Raw genomic sequence first — 22,583 nt, forward strand, 5'->3', positions numbered from 1 at the left:
TCTCAATTAATAAATAAGAGATCATTTTTAAAATGATCTTCATTAATTTAATTGAGATTTTATCTACTATCTTTTATTTTTTTATATCAAGTTTCAAGGCTAATTATGTCAGTTTAGGGAAAAATATTTTAAAATGAGATTAATATAATTAAATGATATTATTAGGGAATTAGTTAAGTTGGTTGAACAATATACATGAGTTATTATAATAAATCTCTTAATATTTGAGTTTATTCTTACCAATAAAAAATTTATGTTGATTAATTTTTTAATTTACATGAATTATTAATTTTTTTACTTGAATTTGAGATTGAAAATAATAAGATATTAGAAATTGAAAAATGTTAGTGAAACTTCTTTTAACATGTTATTTCTAAAAAAAATTCTATCATTAGTTAAAATTTATTAGAAATTATCAATTTGAGTGTGTTATGTTTCTCATTTAATAAATCTCTCTCCTAATTTAGAAATAAAAGTTATAAAAAATTGAATAAATTTTATTCAAGAGAATGTTTTTTTTAAAAAAAAAGTATCGTTGGCATTCTTCTAAGAAAGTATAAGCTGCAGAAAAGGTTAAGGTGCAACTTATCACAATGCTCATAACGCAAAATTTTGGGGGCGAAAAGCATATCCCTTTATCAAGTTTTATTCCCAATTCCCATGACGTTGCACATGCACAAAATAGAATTACTTGGTCTTCAATAGAAGAATAGTGGAACAAAATATGGGAAGTATGAAAGACAAAATTGAAGTGGAATGAATTTAGGAAAAAAACTATAGTTTTTTTTTTCTCCAACTTTAACACCAAGGAAAGGCTTGCAAAGGAGATGAGAGAACACAGCTGTGTCATATTTTCCATCACAAACCCTCAATAATGCATAGGAAGCAATAAGCACGCATGCAACCAACGTATTGCGTTCTCAATATGTCATGACGTATATGTCTTTACTCTTCGTTATATCATACCAATTAATCAATGACTTTAAATTATGAGAATTGGTTTAATATGATTGACACTACTTTTACGAATTAATTTGATCATTTACTTTAAACTTGACTTTTGAAACTTGAAGATCGCATGCACACTTTAACTTCATGTGGTTATCCACTTTTATTTTCATAAATTTTCAAGAATCCGAGGTTTTTTTTACTCAAATTAAAACTCATTTGAATAACAAGTTTTCCATATTGTGAGTCACAGTCCACAAGGGTTGTCAAAGTCTCAATTTTTTGAAAGAACTCTCTACAAAAGATATGTTGTTGACAGTCGCTTATTGAACACTAATAGTATACCATGTGCTACTTGGTGCCTTACTTAGTGATTTAAGAAAACCATGTCAACTTGTCATCCAAAGAGAAGACCAAGTGTTCACCATTTTGTAATAGTTACCACCATTCATTAGGTTCTTTATTTTTATTTTTTTATAGGCAAAATCAAGTTTTTGTAATAGTTACCATTCATTATGTTCTGTTAGTTAAATCTAAATTTTGCTAGTCTAAGACCATTACAGACCACCTCAAAAAAAAAAAAAAAAAAGACCCTTTACAGACTATGCAAACTCCCCCTACTCATTTTTGGCATTTCTGTTAGAGCTTATTTTTGGCATTTGAGCTTATAGCTCATTATAATTTTTTTTATAAAATTAAATCCTCGTTTACTTTCTTTATTAATAACATATTATTTATTCTAATAGAAACTCCCCCTACTTGATCTTTAAGCAAAAAATAAATAAAATTTTAAAAATTATAATTAATTACCTATATATATATATTTATCAAATACTTTTAATTTAATAAGTTAGATTAACAATTTTTAACTAAAGAAAGTATTTTTTTTTAAACAATGTCTTACCAACTTATCAATTATTTTTGTAAAACAGCCAAAGTTTCCTACACAAATAAAATTTCCCTCAGTGATTACATTCAATCAAATCACATATTAGACAATCATTCATAGGTTATAAGATTTGATTAATTTATTGTGAATCCTCCACATATATAGCTTCCTATCGATGTCCCCCCCCCCCCCCCCCCCCCCCCCCCCCACCTATAGGATAGTTGCTTCACATTTCATCATGGCCATGATAAGACTTATTAGGAAAAAAATTGCTTCATTTTCTTAGGGATGTGTTTGGATTTTTTATGGGAGAGTTAAAAGTATATTTGAAAAGAAAATCAGTTTAGAGGTTATGTTTGGTTATCCAAAAATATGTTTGAGAGTAAAAATTTGTCTAAAATCTTAATTTTAGAGCAATATGATTTGAAATACTTCTGCAAACTCAATTTACAAACTTAAATTTACAAACTTTAATTACTCAAATCCACTCTTACCAAAAGATTTTAACATTATTTTATCAATTCAGTTAATATTATTGAAAGTTCTAATCTGCGAGTGAGAGATATGAATCTTCTCGTGAATCTGTTATTCCCCACCAACTTGCTCGCCAATTTGACATAAAATATGATTAGATGCATGCTAGCTTTCACAGTTGAATACTCGACTGTATGTTACCTTCACATATAGTGCGCTGGCCCTACATGCCATGGTCTCACTCCCTCACATTCATCTAATTTCACTTTTGTGGTCAATTTATTTTTGTGTTTTTTTATTCAAAGGTTGTCAATTTCTCAACCTGTTCTGCATGGAAGAAGAAGAAGAAAATAATAATAATAATAATAATAATATTGGTCGACTAGCTCATTGATTAACCAATGAGTCTACAGCTGTTGTTGACATAATGAATCCTAATCAGTTCACACTCTGGTTAGTTGCCTATTTGATCTAAGCATCCATTAATTAAATTAATAATTAAGTCTCAAGTCTCACAACTCTGGTTTTGTTTATTTATTAGATTGTTCCTTGTTAAAAGAACCTTCCCCTTTTGTGGGGTCATTAGCAAATCTTGGCTGTGATTGAACACTTGATTTGTATGTATCCTTGCTTTTGGTTCCCTGTCGTCATCAGTTTTGGTATTTGCTGATGTATGAATTTCTACATTTTTGTGGCACTGGTAAATCAGCAAGTAGTAGTAGTAGGAGTAACAAGATATAGGTATGTGCATTATTGTTCTAATAATAATATACAATTAATCATTTGGATTTTTTTTATGGTTTGGGCTAGATTTTGCTATTAGCTAGTTGTTTAATTTAATATGAAACATAATATAAATAAATACATATTTGGTTACTGGCAATGAATACTATATTAGTCCAACGGTTTTGTTTGTTGGTGCTGGCTCCATGATTTATCTTTTATAGAGAAATTATATTTTCTCAATTTCTTCATTGTATAATTACGAAAAAAAATAGAAAGAAAAGAAAAAAGTGTGATAAGTGATCATTGATGGAATATGAGGAAAAAATAGTGCTATAGAGAAGTGTTACACCAAGAGTATAACTCTTTATATATATATATATATATATATATATATATCCTTTTAAATGTGACATTTAGTGTTATTGGATTTCCTTTTAGGTTTCTCCCGAAATATCAATTAATGAGAGCGTTTTCCTTTTAGTACTTTCTTTTCCTGTGTTTTTATTATCATTCAGACAATTCAGAAGTGCAGTGAGGACCAGTATTATTCTTTGTTTTCTTTTCTCCTTCTGCAAGTTGTGGATGTGGATATCTGGCTATAATGCTATATAGTCACACATTTTCTGTCTTTTTCTTTTTGGCTCTATAGAGGATCTCCCTTCTATTGTGCACTCAAATAACTCCAACTTTGTTTTGTTAATTGTTACAATCTGAGAAATACCACTTTTTTTAAATATTGGCTGTCAAATAGTGCCTAAAACATGTCAGTGACTGTTTCCATATTTAAGAGCTAGAGCTCTGAAAGTCTTAATACACAGTACACAAAACAAGTGCTTTTTTGGTTCAGTTATAGTATTTTTGACCTGAGGCAATGAAAACAAGGAGAGGAAAACGCTCAGAGGTAAGCATCAACATGCCTCGTATACTTATCTCTGACTTGTGTTTAAGGATAACTATTTTTCTTAGAAGCTTCTAATGTTGTCTCATTGCAGGCCTTTTGGCCTTCCCTTGTGATGAAGAAATGGTTAAACATAAAGCCAAAGGTGTATGATTTTAGTGAAGACGAAGTGGACACTGAAACTGAGAGTGAAGATGATGGTATGCTTTAGGCTATATTATATGCTTTTTCCTGTTTAACTTGATCTTTTTCTTTCTCTTTTTCATTTTTTTCCCTTCTTTGTTCTTTCAATTCTCCTTCAGCTTGCTCTCTTAAAGATTCAAGACTTGGCGTGCGTGAAGATAATCGTCCACTTAGAACACAATCCATATTCCCAAGTCAAATATCAGGCAAATACTTTATTCCTTTGCATTACTATGGTTCTTTAAAGGAAGAATATGTGCTCTTTGCTTTTATACACCTTCTGTCATTGCTTGCTTTGGAGGACATGAAAAACCTGTGTTCTTATGTGTTGATCTTTATGGTGCAAGTATGGAGCTAAAATGTTCCTTGGAAAAACAAAGGAAGTCTAAAGCAAATTCCAAATATGTTACTGACTGCAAAGTATATGGAATTAAATTCTTAGGCCAACTAGCTTGACTAGTTTTGTGAACTTTCAAATGATTGACTGTTTTTGAGACTTGATTGAGTTCAGATTGTTAAAATCACCATAATATGTTGATTTTGTAATTCAGACACACCGTGTAAGGGCTACAATACAAAACATAGAAGAGGGAAATCAGAAACTCTGCGTGTTCAATACATAAATACAAAGGAACTGAGGTATGGTGGTAGTAGTCAAGTTATGTGTTGTGTTGTGTTACTAATTTAATGATATTAATGAAATGCATCATAAAATGGTTATTTTGCAGGGTAACAATTGGCACATGGAATGTTGCTGGAAGAGCTCCAAGTAAGGATCTTGACATTGAGGACTGGCTTTGTACCAATGAGCCAGCAGATATTTACATTATTGGGTAAGTAGTTTCTCTATAGTTGCCTAATGTTTTACTATTTCTACCATGTTCAGGGTGCACACATGTCCTATGTTTGCTTCTTCAACATAATGAACAAGTTTTTGGATCATTCAAGAGATTTTAGGCAGAACTTGATGAGCTTACATTTCATCATATATATAACCTGATATGCTATATAGATTTATTTTTTCACATCTTGTTTATGATAAAGTTCATGGAGTTAGACTTTTGCTATGTGCATTAATTTCACATGATTGTCTTTCTCCCCTATTTATGTGTTTTTTTAATATTTAAATAGAGTGAGCCTTCTTTTATTGAATAAATCCATAAAAAAGAATATGCGACTTATGGCAATACCCCCCTTTCATATGCAATTATGTAAAGTGATCTGATTGATCATAAGTTCATGTTTTTAGATGGAAATGCCTATTTATCTCCAAAACAATGATTTTAAGAATAAAAGAAAGATATCATGTTCTTATATGTAGAGGAACACCTTTTTGCTATATTTAAGCTCATTCCAAGCCTCTAAAAAAATCACCAGTTCAGAAGAGATAAACACGAAATGAGAATACTAGTAACATATATTCTCTATCACATTTTTTGTTAACACTCTCTGTTATATAAAATTGAAATTTGTTGAAACATAACTGTGTGTGGCCTATACCTTATCTAATAAACCTTATTTGTTGCAACAATCTTTATTGACTAGTAATTTAATCTAAAAATTTGGTGCAACTGGTCTGCAACAGAGAAAAGAAGAGAGAGAAGGTACAATCTCTGAGGCGTGTGGAGACACTTAAGGTATAGGTTCAATTTTCCTGCCAATCTCTATAAAAACTGGATGCAATAGGGTGTCTTGGTGAATCCCATTCAAGATATAATTTATATAAAGGTTGGCAAGAGAATAGAACCTAACATGCCTTGAAGACTTGCACCTTCTCTCTCTTATATCTTGCAGATCAGTTGCACCAAACCTTTATACTAGTCAATAAAGATTGTTCCAACATTATTCATGATATTATAGTTTTTGATAAATTTTAACAAATAAAAAATTGTGTTAGAAAAAAGTGTCTTGTGTTGCAAACTTTCTATCACTCATCAACATGAAATTTCTGTGACCTTATCATGTTAAAACTCAACATGAAGGGTCCCATTTATGCATCTTTAGATTGTTTATAAAATTGGTCTTCTGATGCCTTTTGTGCGATTGGCTTCCACACTAATAACTTCTCTCAACAACAGTTTCCAAGAGGTTGTCCCCCTGAGTGCTGGAAATGTTCTAGGGGCTGAGGATAACACACCCATCCGCAAATGGGAAGCGATCATCCGAAGAACTCTAAACAAATCTTCTGAACCTGAAAGCAAGCACAAAAGCTACAGTGCCCCTCATTCTCCTGTTCAAAAAACTTCTTCTTCTGCTTCTGTTAATGCTCTAGCAGACAGTGTAGATGTTAATCCACTAGACATGATGAATGAGGAGTATTTAGGAACTTTTGACAATGATGATCTAGAACAAGAGGAAGTGAAAAGCAGCATATTCGGTATAGGAAAGAATTTACAGCTGAGGAAAATACATGACATTGATCTTCAGACTATACTTGACTGGCCTGAACGTCCATTAGATGCAACTCCACATACTGATTCCAGTCCGAAATTGCGCCGAGTACTAAGCAGCTCAGAGAGAACCGGCTTTAGCTGGACAGATACTGCTTCAAAATATTCGAATGCAATGAAACGGTCACACCATAGTTCTGGAAATTTGGGCTTGTTATGGAAAGAGCAGAAAGTGATGCCTGAAGAAGTAATTGATATTATTGACGACTTATCTGACATGCTATCAGACGAGGAAGATGATGATGATTATTTTGAAGTAGCAAATGACAAAGAAGTTAATGGAATAAGTAAGGTGAAATCTCATCGTAAATATGTCCGGATTGTCAGCAAGCAGATGGTAGGAATATATGTGTCTGTTTGGGTGCAAAGGAGGTTGAGAAGGCACATTAATAACTTGAAAGTTTCTCCAGTTGGAGTTGGTCTTATGGGCTACATGGGAAACAAGGTAATGTAGTAATGCACATTTTCACACTTAATTTGACATCATTTTAACATAGGTGTATATTTAATTGGTTCCAAGACAATAGGAATTTCAATGTCAAAGTGTTAACAAGAAGACATCATTGAACTTTTAAGTAGTATAGTATGTGATAATTGAATGCATTGTTGAGTATAGTATGCAATGTGACCGGTGGCAGACTATGTGCATTGCTATATGTAGAACACAAGAAAACTTACATTATGTTTTGAGTTAGAACATGTTGACTCTAACCTGAGTGGATGTGATACTGATAACAAATTGTGTCTTATGCAGGGGTCTGTTTCAGTTAGTATGTCTCTCTTTCAGTCACGTTTGTGCTTTGTTTGTTCCCATCTGACTTCTGGCCAGAAGGATGGGGCAGAAATAAGACGAAACGCAGACGTTCATGAAATTCTCCGCCGCACTTGTTTCTCATCCGTCTTTGATACAGATCAACCACAAACAATCCCATCTCATGAGTAAGTTTACTTTATGTTGAAAGTTGTCCTTTACAATCACCTTTTGAGCTTCATAAAACAAAAAGGCTGCTAGAAAGATGTAAAAATAACCAAGGACTGTGCGTGTTGAACAGTTTGACAAAAAATAATGTATGTTAAATTTTAATCTATAGACATTTAAAAAAGAATCTAGTATCAACAAAGATGTTGAATGGAGAAATAACTAGAGTCAACTGAAGAGATTACATGCAAGTAAAAAGTCTAATTTGATTTCTAAGTAAACAGAACAACTGTAGGCTAAAACACAGATGAGGAGAAAATACTTTGCTGAATGAAGGAACATAAGTGATTCATAGAAAATGGTGATATATAATATGTTTACTGTTGCTGATATGAACATCATGGATTCATTGATGGCTTGTTCCCTGCCAACAGTCAAATTTTCTGGTTTGGGGATTTGAATTATCGTATCAATATGATGGATGGGGAGGTTCGAAAGCTGGTAGCTCTAAAGAATTGGGATGAACTGATGAATTACGATCAGGTGAGAATGGTGAAACTTAAGACTAGACTAATGGTCTCAAAAGTGATATTATAGAAAATTTGCATCCTACAAAATCTAGGCCTAGAGATGCAAAAGAGGTTTGAAGTGTTAGCACCAATCATGGATTCATTTGTTGATCTACACATGATTTTTTAGCAAGAATTTTCTAATTGCTTCACCTGATTTGCATTGCAGCTAAGTAATGAATTACGTAGTGGTCATGTGTTTGATGGATGGAAAGAGGGGTTGATAAACTTCCCACCCACATACAAGTATGATTTTAATTCTGATAAATACATTGGTGAGAACCCAAAAGAAGGGGAAAAGAAGAGATCTCCAGCCTGGTAAGTGCAAACTTGTCAATGTTTTGTTGGTTATGCATTTGATACTTCTTGTCCATTATAATATATTAAGATAAGTGACCCTAGGTAAGATTATAAGTGTGATGGATTTTTTTATCCGCAAATGTTAGTTGTTAGTTGTTAGTTATTAGTTTTTTATTAGTAGAGGAAATCGAACCCATCACCTTTGTCCCCCTCTCTTTCTTTTCATCACTAAGTCAACCTTATATGCCTGCAGGTGTGATCGTATATTGTGGTTAGGAAAAGGAATAAAGCAACTTCAATACAGGCGTTCAGAAAATAAGCTCTCAGATCATCGACCAGTTAATTCAATATTCGCTGTTGATGTTGAAGTATTTGACCACCGCAAACTACAACGAGCACTGAATTTTACAAATGCAGCAGTACACCCTGAGGTTTTCCTTAAAGAAGATGGAGATTGGTCATATTAGATATCCACCAAAGATTGGGGTCTATAAACATACTAATTACCGGTAAATATACATTTCCATCTTCTTTCTCTCTTCAAGAGCTGTAGGAAATGCTTTAGGACGATACAGATAAAAGAATAATAGTCCATTAATATATGAAAGCCCAGACACCTCTCTTGGTCAATACTTGTCCCATAATTCTTAAAAGATATCTAATTCAAAAGCTACATTTTGTTGCCTTTTTGAACATTTGAGCCGTTACCCTTTACATATTTAATATACTTAAAATTTTTTATAGAAGATTGGTTTAAAAAGACAAGTATATCCCATCAATTTAGATATTTTGTTATATATTATTCATATTTTATTTAATTAAAATATCTTTATTTATGTATGTATACAATGTCCTGTGTCCTATATTTTAGACATTAATTATATCAAAATGTTCATATTTATATACCATGTTGGATATCTGTGTTAGAGTTCATGCTTCATCCTCCATCAAGGTGCATATCACATCAGTTGAACTTCTTTTTTTGTAAAAGTCAAAGGTGGCAGTAATAATTACCACAGTCTTGTTCTGGATCAACATTATATTTATAGTAACTTCATCACAAAAATGGACTAGTTTCCTCCAAATCAGTTTGGTTCAAAAAACATTAACAGATAACTAATACCTATTTTTTATCGATGTTTGTCTCTGCAGGGTGAAAGAAAATGGGCTTTAGCTTTGAAGTCAGACAGATAATGAAAAAGATGTCAAATTTTAAGGGCACACTCACCACAAGTTCTGCAGGCAGTTCCTTTTTTAATCTCTTTTCGGAGTCTTAATCATTACATTAGAGATAGTTATAACAAGCAAATGTACATAGGCATACATTAGGATATTGTGTGACACTGAGTTTTTTTTTCCTCTGCATTGTGTGACACTTTATTTCTTTTTTTTTTTCTTTCTCTGTATTTAGCATCCGAAAACAATGTTTGTCCAATTTTGATCTAATTAGCTTCCAAGTTAAATCTTAATATATCTTTTGACTAATAAACCTTTTGTTACCAATGTAGACACAACAATAACGTGATAATTTTTAGAGTATCTTTAGTACTTATCTGTAATATTAGATATCATTTTGAGATCATATATCATTATTTAGTGGGATGTATAGTGTTAGATAGGATTCAATATCTCTTTTATCATTTATTCAACGGTAGAACTCAATGAATCTTGAACTTTTAGGAGGTATTTGTTATGAGGGCATAAAAAAGTTAATCATGAATATATTTTATTTCCAAGAAAGACATAATTTCATATTTTATCAATATTTGATCCGACAGATAAGACAAAGTGGAATTGAAGGAAAAATTTGTCAATTATACTTACTTGAATCCATTTGACAAGGAAAAAAATAAAACCAAAGTTAAAATTGGAATTGGAGAATTAGAATTGAAAATTGGGAATGACAAATTAATAACGAGAGAGAACAAGAAATTGTTTGAGAAATGTGAAGAACAATGAGTCAATTTATAAGATTTTCTTTGGCCAATTTTTTCATATTATAACAAAAAACGAAGCTACTTCTTTCTTTCAAAATCAACCATTCTTTGGCCAATTTCGTGTCTGTCTGCGTGATCCATTGTAAAACAAATTCTGTTATTAAAATGCTCCAGATTTCCTTAGAAATTTATATCATCTACAAAAGAAATTAACTGGAATACCACTGAAACAAACAAATATAGACATCAGTCTCCAATCATTTGTAGTGAATAATGACAAAGTTGTGGGCATCAGTTCTCCAAGGTGATATAGCATCAATGAAATTCAGACGCAAATTACCCATTTGATAATGAGACTCATCACATGCCCATTCACAATTTTGATTTTAATCTTCAATAAACTCAAGTTGAACATTCAAAATTTCAGATTAAAAGACTGGGAACAAAAACCTAGAAATTCTAAAACCAAACAAAAAAAAAATAGAAAGAGGGAACAAAGATAGCGATCAGAACCTGTCGGGATTCATGAATACATCACACAAATATCAGCGGATTGACAGACAAATGAATTTCTATCATCACTTCGCTTAGCTTTTCCCTCTTAATCAAACTCAATTACAATTCAAATTATCCTCAACAAATTGATAAATCTCTCAATTAAGAGAAATTTTTTTAAAAAAAATTAAACAATAGATAATTTACAAAACACTTAAAATAGCAATCAAAGGTTAAAAAAATTGAATGTTGAGCTCAGAACTTCTTAGAGGAATTGCGCCGTCACCGACGAGCAAAACATATCACTCGCCTCCGGCACAGATAAATCTTCATCACGGACTCAAAATACTCGCCTTTAGCAAAAGAAATTCAGGAAAAACAAAACCACGTTGTTCAGCACCAAATTTAACAGCGCCAAGGGCTAAATCTAGAAGAAATGAACAGTAGCAACAGAACAACAAAAAGAAGGAATACAGTTGAAGAGAACTAAAACTAGAAATCGCCACTGTTTAATGGACTTTTGAACGAAAAGGGTGAAATTGGCAACAATTTATAGATACAAATTAGGGTTTTATCATTTTAGGCAATGCTAGGGTTCCTCTCGGGAAGGTAGACCCGGTTGGATCGGGTAGGTTACATGAACCTTTTCTAGGCCCAACAAGCAGTGTATACTATCAGTACTTGATTAGTTGGGGAGAGTTGTTATTGACACTATCACTTTTGCTAATGACACAATCCACTCAAATGGATTCAGATTGGTTTTGACAAAATTTAGGACCCAACCCAGTCAAATTTGATTGGTTAACATTGATTTGGTTTTCACAATTTTTTTTTAAACCAACTCATTCATGACTGATTTGGTTCGATTTGGGGTAACAAATTATCCATTTGATTTTTTTTTTCTTAGAACTAGTATTTTATATCATGATTCTTTTAAATATCCAATACAATTAACACAACATTATCAAATGTCTGAAAGTAGTACAATTGATTCATTTAGCACCATCAACATAATATTCTAAAATAGACTAATACAAATTAAAACAAAATATTTTTTAACGAGATTTACTATAATAGTCCAAAACATAATTATTTTCTACAAACTAATTTCTTGCCACCAGATTTGCTACAACCACATTTGTTGAAACAAATGAACAAAATATGACCTATTGATATTATAAACATGGTAAAAAAAATAAATATGAAAAAAGGTTAAACAAATAATAATCTAGCCAATGTTGAGCACAAGTAGGACTCAAGGAACTTGCAAGTCATTCAATCTTTTCCGCTTCATTTATTTCAACTTGCAAGTCATTAACATTTTGCTTAGTAGATCTGAGCCAATTTTGAGCACAAGTAGGACTCACGGAACTACGAAATGAATCTAGAATTTTATCCCCTATACTAAATGCAGACTCAGATATGATATAGTATACACAGGAATAACTAATATATCTCTAGCCATACAGTAAAGAATATAATATTTGAATGCTTTCAATTTCCACCAATTCAAAATATTAAACTTAGCATGGTCATCTTCAACATCATCCTCCAAATACTTATCTAACTCATTTTTTTGCACTTCACCCTGTTTTTTTCTTCATTTTCATTCTAAATTCATCATCTCAATCATCACCCTTATCACATATGTCATCATTATGTTGTGAGGTCATGTTTGAAGTCAATGTACTAGAATTGACTGAATTGCTACTAGAATGAGAAATGAGATGTTCTAGTATATATTGTTGAATCAGTTTATGAATGAGGTCTTTCAATTTTTTTATCATGTTCATACTCTTTTCAATATCATACATACGATTAAAACAAAATTGAATGTACTCACATTTATAGGATCAAGAAAAACAACAACAAACAAAAGATAGTTAATTCCACCACTTTTCCAATATTTATTAAACTCTAACTACATATTTGTTGTCATCCTTTGTATCACTAAGTCATCACTATGCCTCCACTTATTTAGTCATTTTTGAATATTAATTAGCTTCTAAAAAAATGTTAGCAGTAACATGCAATGACCCAGAAAAAGAAAGAGTTGCATCATAGAAAGTTTTCAAAAAGCTAATAAAAACACAAGCATGTTGCTAATCAATCTCTTTGGGACATCCTTCCCCTTCACTAGATATGAGATTTAACACATGCAGCCTTAACATACTCGCAGCGATAAAATGCATGCTCATATTTTTCAGCAATATCTAACATCAAATAAGTAGAGTTCCACCTAGTTGGTACATCAAGTATTAACATGATCTTAGTGGATACACTTACTTCTTCAGCACACCTCTTAAAACTTGCAAATCGACTTGGAGAAGACTTCACAAACTTACATGAAGCTCTTATTTTTCTAATGGATAGGTCAATTTCTTTCAATTCATCACTAATAATTAAATTTAAAATATGAGCAGAACATTACATATGCATGAACTCTCCATTCAACAAAGAATGTTTATTCCAAACACTCAATGCACTAACTAAATATGAAATAGCCAAATTATGAGCACTTGCATTATCCACTGTTACACAACAAACTTTTGAAATCCCTCATTCTTTTAAACAATTCTCTAGGGTTATCCCTATGGTTTCACTTTTGTGGTTAGAAATCAAATAAAATTTCTATATTTTGTTATTCAACTCCTACCCTTCATCAATATAATGAGCTGTCACACACATGTAATTGCAATATCTAGCAATAGTGACACAAGAAGGAATTTTAAATTTAGGTTGAGCATCTTCCATGAACTTCCTAAACGCTTCATTTTCAACAAACTTAAAGGCAAGTTCATCAATAATTTTCATATTTGCAAGTGCTATTAGAGTATGCTATTGATTAAAATCAACAAGTTTCATACTAATTTTATTAGGGTCACTCTCACTCTCACTTCCAAAAATAATTGGTGCATATGATGCATTACAATACTTACATTGTTGGAACACATGTCTTCTCAAGTTAGAGGTTCCATAGATAGAACTAGTTGTTGCATATGATGCATTACAATACTTACAATAAGCCCTCTTACCTCTACTTATGCAGATTTAGGTTGTTGTTCCTGTCCTTGTTGTGGTGAAGTTTCATGTCCTTGTGGTTGTGTCTTAGTGGTTAAGTATGATATGAAGAGGGAACGCTAATTGGTGGAATTGGAGATAAATCATTAACACTCCTTGTATCACTTTTCTTTTCCCGTTGTCTCATTTGCAAATTCTAAAGAACCTATCAACAATAAAATAAAAAAATAGAAGTGGGTGAAAGTAACATGGACTTGTGGTGGTATTAGGAAGAAAATGAACAACAGAAGAAGCAACTTAAATTAACAACTCTTGACCTACACTTGAAATATTGATTATAGTACTTTGTTATTTCAAAAAATTAAACATGTAATAGTTTACAAAATTGTAGTAAATTTTCAATAGAGTAATCAAAAGACAAAAGACTCAACTACCTAGTACCTACTTTCTGAACATTATTAGCAAATAATATAACTGAGCAGAGTATATACCTTTGTGAAGGATCGTATAAAATGTTTCCTATCTTTCTGAGAGTATATACCTTTGTAAAAAATTAACTTTCCTATGCATACACTTTTCACCAATTCTACCCGTTAATCCCGAGTCTCTAAATGGAACAAGGTTTCACAATTAAAGCATATATCACAAAAGATTAAAAAAATCACACAAGAGAGGGCTTCATGGTTAATAATTATTTACAATGAAGGCAAGATTAGTCGACAATCATGAGTAATCTCAATTTACTTGATTCTTCTCTATTTCATTCCTTTTTAACCACGAAGCTTGGGGGGTTTCTCATTTTGCCATTAACTGAACTCTATCAAAACTCACTCAAATAATTATATGAAGATGACAATGTTTATAAATATGAAATTAATATTTCTGAGGCACACAACACAATAAAAAAATAAGTGGTATATAAAAAGAGTTGTTAATTATGTTGGTTGGTGAAGAAAATTCGAGAGTCGGAAGTGAATGTAAAGAAACATGAAATATGGTTTGTTGTGAAGTGAATGGATTGTTACCTGAGAAACAAAGCGGCACGGCAGAGTGGGAGTTCTCTTTTCAGTCCGGGTTTTGATGATTTTTATAACTATTCAAAAATTAGGTTAAACTCAAATTTTAGCCCTATATAAGAAAAAAAATCTTTTAAAATCAGTTCTTGTTATATATAAAGAAAAAATAGCATGATAATTGACCAATTTTATGAGTTATTTTTTAACAAAAGTATTTTTATTTAAAAAAATCTTCAACTAACATTTTTTATGGATTTTTCTTATCTCTTTTAACCTATCCTTTCCATTTTTTTAAAGTTTAATTTCAATATTTTTTAAAAATTTATCAATTGTTAAAATTAATCTTATATCACAATATAAGTTATTTATCATAAATTTTATTATATAAAAAACATTTATCACAACCTATTCTTGGATTTTTGCGATGACGGGATGGATTTATTACCCAACTTATCAAATTGTAACTATTTTATTAAAAGCACTAAAGGAAATAATGCATTACTACACCTTCCTCAAATTATATTTTAAGTTTTTAATATATATATATATATATAATTTATATTTTAATTACGGATTCACGGGTAACGAATTTATAAATCTAAACATGTGACTCAAACCGTACATGAACAATTTTGGTCGATCCGATTCAATTTTGACCCAAATACATAAATGATTCAATCAAACCTGTTCAGATCAATTTGAATAAGTTCGAAATTTACGGGTGACACATACTCGTGAACACCCCTAAAGTGTATGCTTTTTAGTCATATTCCAAAATTATTGTTCGGACATAAACATGTTTCCTTTTCAAGTGGGATGAAAAAAATAATAAAAGTATGATTAAGTTATATGTACAATGAAATTGTATTTATGTTAATTCATTATTTTCAATCCCATATGTGTAATGGAAATATGATTCTATTGTACACATTACAACAATAGAAAAAAGTGAGTTGCCTTAAAATAATTAGATTCATTGTATCCACATGTTTAACTTGTCTCTTTTAAAAAGTTGGATTATTCTTTTAAACTCATTAACCAAGTTTGTCTCGTTTCATTTAATTTGTCGAGAAAACTTGTTAAAGTGAGTCGAAACAGGTTAATTCCTCAAACTTTTTTTTTCATTTTATTTAAAATACCATAGATAGATTTACATTAGAACTTGGGATTTTGTAGGATAACATGAAAATGGAAACTAAGTTGTTGTTTTTTTAAGGTTGGGAACTAATTTATAGAAACATTGATTTATCTGTTTGGTTGTCATACTATATGATAATCTTCTTTTAAATGCCACTCATACAAAATTTCATATTCAAATTTCGTTATAAAATATTTTAAATATTTATATTATCACTGCAGTAAAAAATATTTAGACATAAATAGGAAAAACTATTAAAATAACAGATAATATAATTAATCCAAAATAGTATTTGTTCTCATTTTTTTCATTGATGTTGTTCTACTACTCTTCTCTCAACAACAACAACATCACATACAATTTTATTAAACCCAAAGGATTGACACAATGATATAAGGTTCCATTAAGTTTAAATTAATGGGAATAATATATTTAACAAGAGAATTTCGTGTTTGATTATGGTTATGTGCAAAATTGTAGACCTGTGACAACCACACACCACGAATATGATTGGTATTTGATCTAATACAATTTTAATTACATCAAATGAGAGTCTTCAATTTATTAATCAATTCAAATCTTCAATAACATTATTATAAAAAAAACTTCAATAACATTGCATAATTAAAATTAATATCTTTAAAATCATTAAAAAAATATTTTTAAATAATTAACAACTATATCTATTTAATAAAAAATTACAATTTTTCAAAAAATTTAAAATAAATTTTAATATCGATAAGAAATACATTTAAAAATTATTACATATTAACATTATATAAAAAATAAATAAAATAAACAGATAAATTTTAATAATTATATAGTATTATATATTCATATTTATTATTTTTAGATTCTTTTTGAATTTAAATTTTTTATATAAAAAATAAATGTTTGGTCATACTATTTTTTCCTTTACTTCATATTGATTATGTGAGTAAAAAATTATAAGTGTAAAATTACTCACACTATTATTATGATTTGTTCAGAATGATATGACTATATGCTGTAAAATTATACTCATCTTTATGGTTGTAGAGTTAAGTAATTATTTTATATTTTTCTCTTATTTAAATGTTAACAAATATAAAATATATATTCTATACGAAGATATTTGATAAGTTACTTTAATAAATTATAATATTTGATATATTTTATTTTATAATGATAGTCTTATTACAAAAATTAACCATCAATATGTTTAATTTTTTTAAAAATATACATAATACTTAAAAAATCTATTTATGATGAATTGTTCATAATAAATTCTAAATTCATAACAAATTTTTAATTTTTTTTATCATGGACTGCTTTAATAAATTTTATTTTAAATAATTATAAAATTATATTTTATTATTTTTTATTATTAATTTATACATTTCATGTTGTTATTACATTAGTATTATTACTTGGAGAATGAATAAATTGTGATAAATTTTAATAAACTTAATGTTTTTTAAGATACTATTATCTCTGCTAAAAATACAATAACTTGTTTTACTCAATCTTTATGTAATTATATCTGATTTGATACTAAATATTTTTAAAAAATTATATGTTTATTTTCATATCATTTTTAAACAATACTAGATATTGGGTACTTGTATATAAATTCAGTGTATATATGAAATCTAAAGTTGAATGGAATGTCACATATTGAAAAAATTCAAATCTCATTATCTTACCCGCCCATTGTATCCATTACTTTTTATTCGTTATTTATACAGAGAAGGTCGTTATTTATACAGAGAGGTGAAGAGATAAGTCCACCTTGTTTAGGCTTTAATTATTGCATCATTGAATTGTTACTCTTTTAAAAAAATTTACTCCAAACTTTTCAATTTATAAATTATATTCCTAACTTATCATTTCACAACTTTTATCTAAAATTATATATTTTTAAATAATTATCATATATATTGGTTATTCTCATTTGATATTCTCAAATGTTCATTTTCTCACTTGTTTCACAAGAGTCAACTGATCTGGTCACTGTGTGAAGTTCATCCATTTACAAACATTACAAAGTTGTTAAGATTATTAAATTTTACCGCCATATCTTGTGAAAATAAAGTTTTCCGCCCTATCTTATTTCTTAAATTTTACCTATATTTAAGATTTTGAGACTAAAATTAGAAAAGTTATTAAAAGATTAAATTCTTTAAAAAAATTTATTGACATATGAAAATGGGTCAAGATATATAAATAAATTTTTTTTATCATATAAGATGGTCAAATAGCATTTATTCATTAAATTAACTCCAAAAGTAACTGATTGTTCACTGAAAAATACTACTAACAGAACTATCATCATGAACACGCCAAATAGTTTCACCCAAAAGGTTTGCTACAGTAATAATCGTTAACTGGGGAAAATAGTTCTTCTCCGCAACTGGAATGGTGTTTGTGATAATCACCTCGTGAAACAAGCCACTGGACAACCTCTCAATTGCTGGAGGACTGTGAGTGTGATTATCCAAATAAAACGATAATATTAGTAGTGGTTTCATGTATAAAGATTACATGAATGTCATGAGCAACACATTTACATACAAGAATTCATTAAAGAGAAGAAAACAACACACTAACACGGTATAGATATAATATATAAGATATAGATATAATATATAAGATATAATATATAATAATGCAATAAAGAGGAGAAAACAATGCCCAAGAGACAGACTAACACTACCAATCACTAACTTAAAAAATCAGGATTATTATAAACCACAGTTATTGACTGACATCATACTTAGAAAAAATAACATGCTTCATAGTTGGGAGTAGACCCAAGGCAATACCTGAAAACAGCATGAGTGCAGCATGCATACACTTCCCTAGCCCCCTCTTCATGCAAGAGTGCTGCACCCTCAGCAATGGTCCCTACGTCCAAAACCAACATTTGAACCAGAAAATGCACCAACATATATAAATGGTTAAAAGAGCAAGAGTATACAACTATAAAATTCTAGTGCAAATACTTTAAAAGGTAGGAATACCAAAATATGCTAAAGATCATCTGTGATCTGTTTGATAAAAAAAATTTCATTGAAAAAACAGATATTATGACTTCAATCTTAAGATGTAGTCATCTCAACATTCGTAAAACTTTAATTTAATTAATAAAGCAAGCTAAAATTTGTTTTCTTAACTAGATTTCTTCAACCCAGCAAACACTGTGCAAAAAATCACAGAACAAAATATCTCTCTTCAAAGTTCAAATTGGACAATGACGATGGCATACCAGCAGTGTCGATCATATCATCTACCATTACAGCAACTTTTCCTTTTACATCACCAATCAGGTTCATCACCTACCGGTCAAACATAACCACATATACGTTTAAGTTAGTCGTGAGGATAATTACTACTAGCTAGTACATTCAAAACTAAAAATAAGAATGCAACTAAGTTTGGCCACCAAATAACATGGTAATATGGCACCCAAATATCTAACAAAGAAGCCAGAATTCTAGGCCTAATATTGGAGTATTATATTCCCTCTCGAACTCAAATTATTCACATCCTTGTGTCAAAATCAATGATCCCGACAACAAGACACAAAGATAGTGTGCCTTTGTGTCAAGTGACATGGGTCGCAAATTCCCAGTTGACTCTACTAATATCAATTTTATCACAATTTAAAATGAACGATAAATATTATGCATAGCCACACTTAGAAGATACAATTATCACCGTAACTTCTATTCTAGAGTGCATAAGGAGGTGCTTACGCACTTTTGAAGTTATCAACTTCCATCTTTTTAGATTAAATTGAAATGAATATATAAATATATATATATGTATATATATATACATGACAATGCCAAAGAAATAATTTAATATACTACACATTAAATAGACATTATCAATGGTCACATTAGTTGATTAAGCAAAGTGTTGCGAAAAGGACAATTTATTTCTAGAAAGAGTAATTATTCATAATGAACACCAAGGAAAACCCAATAAAATCTGTTTAAAAGTACTCTGTTAAATAAATGAAAAAAAAAGAAAGATTTGGCATTTCAAGGATACAATGCAGATTTTGTTGCCGTTATTACCTCAGCAACATTGTGTCCATGGCGCCTCTTGTCTACAATAGCTAAAGGTGCATCAGATAATTTCTTTGCAAAAGCACGTGCTCTTGCAACACCACCAACATCTGGGGAAACCACCACCAAGTCACTTGAACTTATCATCTTACTGGCAAGGTAATCAAGGATCACGGGCTAGAGGACATCATAAAAGTAGTATTAGAAAATGTTTTCAAGAAATAAACTACAAACATTCATAGCTTACTTACTTGACAGTGTACATGATCCACAGGAATATCAAAGTAACCCATGGACTGCCCTGAATGAAGGTCACAAGCAAGAACACGGTCTGCCCCAGCTTTTGTAATAAGGTTCGCAACAAGTTTAGCCGCAATTGATTCACGCCCTTGAGTCTATAGAGAGGAGGCAAACTCCATTAGTTCCATGTAAAATCCAATTGCTCACATCATTGAGCAAAAATGCAAAACCAACTAAAGGTAAAAAAATTCAATAAAATAACAAAGGTAACAAAAATGATTTTTCCATTAGACAGCACTAGCACACAAAACAATGGGGAAATTGGACATATACATCACAAATAAGTCAGAAAATTTCAAGAGAGAACAAAAGTACACCAAGTATTAAACCAATGAGTAGCGGGATCTTGTAGTTGCATCCAAAATACTTGCCTTTCTATCAGCTCTGGCATATCCGAAGTATGGAATCACAGCAGTGATATTTTTGGCCGATGCTCTCCGACAAGCATCAATCATTATTTTAAGCTCCATGAGATTCTCATTTGCGGGAGGGCAGGTTGGCTGTATAAGGTAAACATTGCAACCTCTAACACTCTCTTGTAACTGGACATATATTTCACCATCAGCAAATCGCTTGATGGAAATCTTTCCGAGTTCCAGGCCCATGTACCGAGCAATTTCCTAATCAAACCATTACCGTTAGAAAACCAACAAAACTCAACAAAAAAACCAGCCCAATAAAAAGACAGCATATATACTAACTTAATTTTATAGCCACAAACCAAAACAATAGGTAGCTACTAGATTCTGAGTTCAAAAAAATAAGTTCTTTTTATATGTAAGACCAACAAGTCACACACTCTCTGTTCAATAAGCTAGACCTCCTTTGTAAAAAAACAAGGGTTTGCAGCACCTATCATGTTTATAACAACAAATTGCTGCATACCACTTTGCTAGATGACACCTTCACTTATATTGATACTTTGAATCAGAAATGAAACTGCGAATATTTATTCAGTAACAAAAACGCATGTTATTAAAAAAATCCACCGAAAGACCAAAATATTATCAGAAAGTCTGGGAAAGTTAGTGCGCCAGTCAACAGTCATTGAAACGATGAAAACGTCCTTAAGCGTGCGTTTCATCGGTCAAATATTAGTCCCAACGAAACACACATTAATTTCCATTATTTCAAAAATTAACACAAATTCCAACAGTTATTTTGACCCATTCACTCAAAATACCAATGTAAAACAATACACAAATAATAATAATAACCTGAGAGAGAGTGGGATTGGCCCTGCCAGAGAACAATTTCAACCGGTTACTGTTTCTGCTGACGGTCTTCGCCTCCCTCGCGGATTCCATGAACTTCGGCAGAGTCCGTTCGTTGAGAACCGGAATGATCGGTTTCCCGTTGACGAAATTCGACGATTCCGACATGTCACATTTCTGCCATTGAAACAAAACAACACAATCGAGTGTAAATAGTAATTAAATAACACAAAAGAAGAAAAGAAAATTGATTAGTGATTAGTTGAATGCCACGGTGTTAGGCGCGGAGATTCTCGCGCGGGAATGATCAACGAAACCTAAGGTTCGGAGAGTGCCGGTGAAGAGAGAAGAGGAAGAGGAAGTAGAAGAAGAAGAGAGAGTCATGGCGGAAGACGGAGAAGGTTGGAAGAGTGAGGAAGCCATGAGAGAGGGGTTAGGGTTTGTTTTTTTTTTTTTTGTCTTGTTAGGTTTTTGGTTTCTGGGAGAGAGGGAGAGAGAGGGTTTGGGCTGGAGCCGAGGGAGAGAGAGGGAGGGCAAAGCGAATTTCGAGCTCTGTTGTGTTGTTAGCAGTGATGGCGGGTCTTTGTACTTTCCACGAGATTCGGCTTTTTATGTGTTCGCGGCTGGGGTCACCGCGCGACGTCGTTTTAATAGTGTTTAAAAATAATATTAATGAATTAATGAATCCGGGGAAAAAATTTAAAAATTATTCAATTGAAATAATACTGACACATTAATCCAGTTTTTAGTTCAGGTACGGTTCGTGTGAATAAAAAAGTATCATTTATTTAGCTCATTGAATTAAATGAATTTAGATATCTTGAAGAATTAGGGTGTGTGCAGTTTACGTTTTTTTACCGGAACAGTGTACGTATTTATTGAAAAGAAAAATAAAATATTTTTGTTGCTAAAGGTTTTGGTAAAGGAACTGATACAATTATATTAGATTAGATTTTTAAAGTGTGAAGATGAGATCTAATTCAATTCATTGTAAACCCAATTATATTTAAATTGGATAATGGGTTTTAAATTATCAACTGTTATCCCAATC

At 31.0% G+C, this 22,583-nt stretch overlaps 2 protein-coding genes and 3 non-coding genes across 7 annotated transcripts; 1 reads left to right on the forward strand and 4 right to left on the reverse strand.

The window, feature by feature from the left end:
- Nucleotides 1-3,562: 3,562 nt before the first annotated feature.
- Nucleotides 3,563-9,845, forward strand: LOC114393998 (type I inositol polyphosphate 5-phosphatase 2-like). Its single transcript, XM_028355533.1, has 11 exons — nt 3,563-3,938; nt 4,030-4,135; nt 4,238-4,324; nt 4,670-4,757; nt 4,847-4,951; nt 6,197-7,013; nt 7,323-7,507; nt 7,922-8,030; nt 8,226-8,374; nt 8,610-8,865; nt 9,509-9,845. Exons 1-10 carry the CDS (start codon nt 3,909-3,911, stop codon nt 8,821-8,823), a joined length of 1,890 nt encoding a protein of 629 aa, XP_028211334.1. The 5' UTR covers nt 3,563-3,908; the 3' UTR covers nt 8,824-8,865; nt 9,509-9,845.
- A 731-nt stretch (nt 9,846-10,576) lies between these two features.
- On the reverse strand, nt 10,577-10,666 carry LOC114394307. Its single transcript, XR_003662712.1, has one exon. It is a non-coding gene; the product is annotated as a small nucleolar RNA Z101 (small nucleolar RNA).
- Nucleotides 10,667-10,795: 129 nt separating this feature from the next.
- LOC114394318 lies at nt 10,796-10,880 on the reverse strand. The gene has a single exon (XR_003662722.1). It is a non-coding gene; the product is annotated as a small nucleolar RNA snoR14 (small nucleolar RNA).
- Nucleotides 10,881-11,039: 159 nt separating this feature from the next.
- On the reverse strand, nt 11,040-11,129 carry LOC114394310. Its single transcript, XR_003662715.1, has one exon. It is a non-coding gene; the product is annotated as a small nucleolar RNA U61 (small nucleolar RNA).
- Nucleotides 11,130-18,173: 7,044 nt separating this feature from the next.
- Nucleotides 18,174-22,137, reverse strand: LOC114392004 (ribose-phosphate pyrophosphokinase 1, chloroplastic). Of its 3 annotated transcripts, none has more exons than XM_028353041.1 (8): nt 21,806-22,137; nt 21,536-21,709; nt 20,690-20,938; nt 20,270-20,413; nt 20,028-20,195; nt 19,211-19,280; nt 18,768-18,849; nt 18,174-18,423 (listed from the first exon to the last, which is right to left on the reverse strand). In XM_028353041.1, the coding sequence occupies exons 1-8, from the start codon at nt 21,953-21,955 to the stop codon at nt 18,243-18,245; spliced, it is 1,218 nt and encodes a 405-aa protein (XP_028208842.1). In that variant the 5' UTR covers nt 21,956-22,137; the 3' UTR covers nt 18,174-18,242. The 3 variants fall into 3 exon arrangements, with proteins under 3 accessions (XP_028208842.1, XP_028208841.1, XP_028208843.1); XM_028353040.1 differs by having other exon boundaries at nt 21,803-22,137; XM_028353042.1 differs by having other exon boundaries at nt 21,850-22,136.
- Between the last annotated feature and the right edge of the window lie 446 nt (nt 22,138-22,583).

The sequence above is a fragment of the Glycine soja genome, chromosome 17, assembly GCF_004193775.1.
Source record: "Glycine soja cultivar W05 chromosome 17, ASM419377v2, whole genome shotgun sequence".
Lineage (NCBI taxonomy): Eukaryota > Viridiplantae > Streptophyta > Magnoliopsida > Fabales > Fabaceae > Glycine > Glycine soja.

Coding starts and splice junctions, on each gene's coding strand:
- LOC114392004 (XM_028353040.1), bottom strand. CDS start 21,955: ATGGCTTCCTCACTCTTCCAACCTTCTCCGTCTTCCGCCATGACTCTC. Junction 21,710..21,802: donor TCTCCGCGCCTAACACCGTG/GCATTCAACTAA, acceptor TTTCAATGGCAG/AAATGTGACATGTCGGAATC. Junction 18,424..18,767: donor TGCACTCATGCTGTTTTCAG/GTATTGCCTTGG, acceptor TCACACTCACAG/TCCTCCAGCAATTGAGAGGT.
- LOC114393998 (XM_028355533.1), top strand. CDS start 3,909: ATGAAAACAAGGAGAGGAAAACGCTCAGAG. Junction 4,952..6,196: donor GCAGATATTTACATTATTGG/GTAAGTAGTTTC, acceptor TCTCAACAACAG/TTTCCAAGAGGTTGTCCCCC. Junction 7,014..7,322: donor TGGGCTACATGGGAAACAAG/GTAATGTAGTAA, acceptor TGTCTTATGCAG/GGGTCTGTTTCAGTTAGTAT.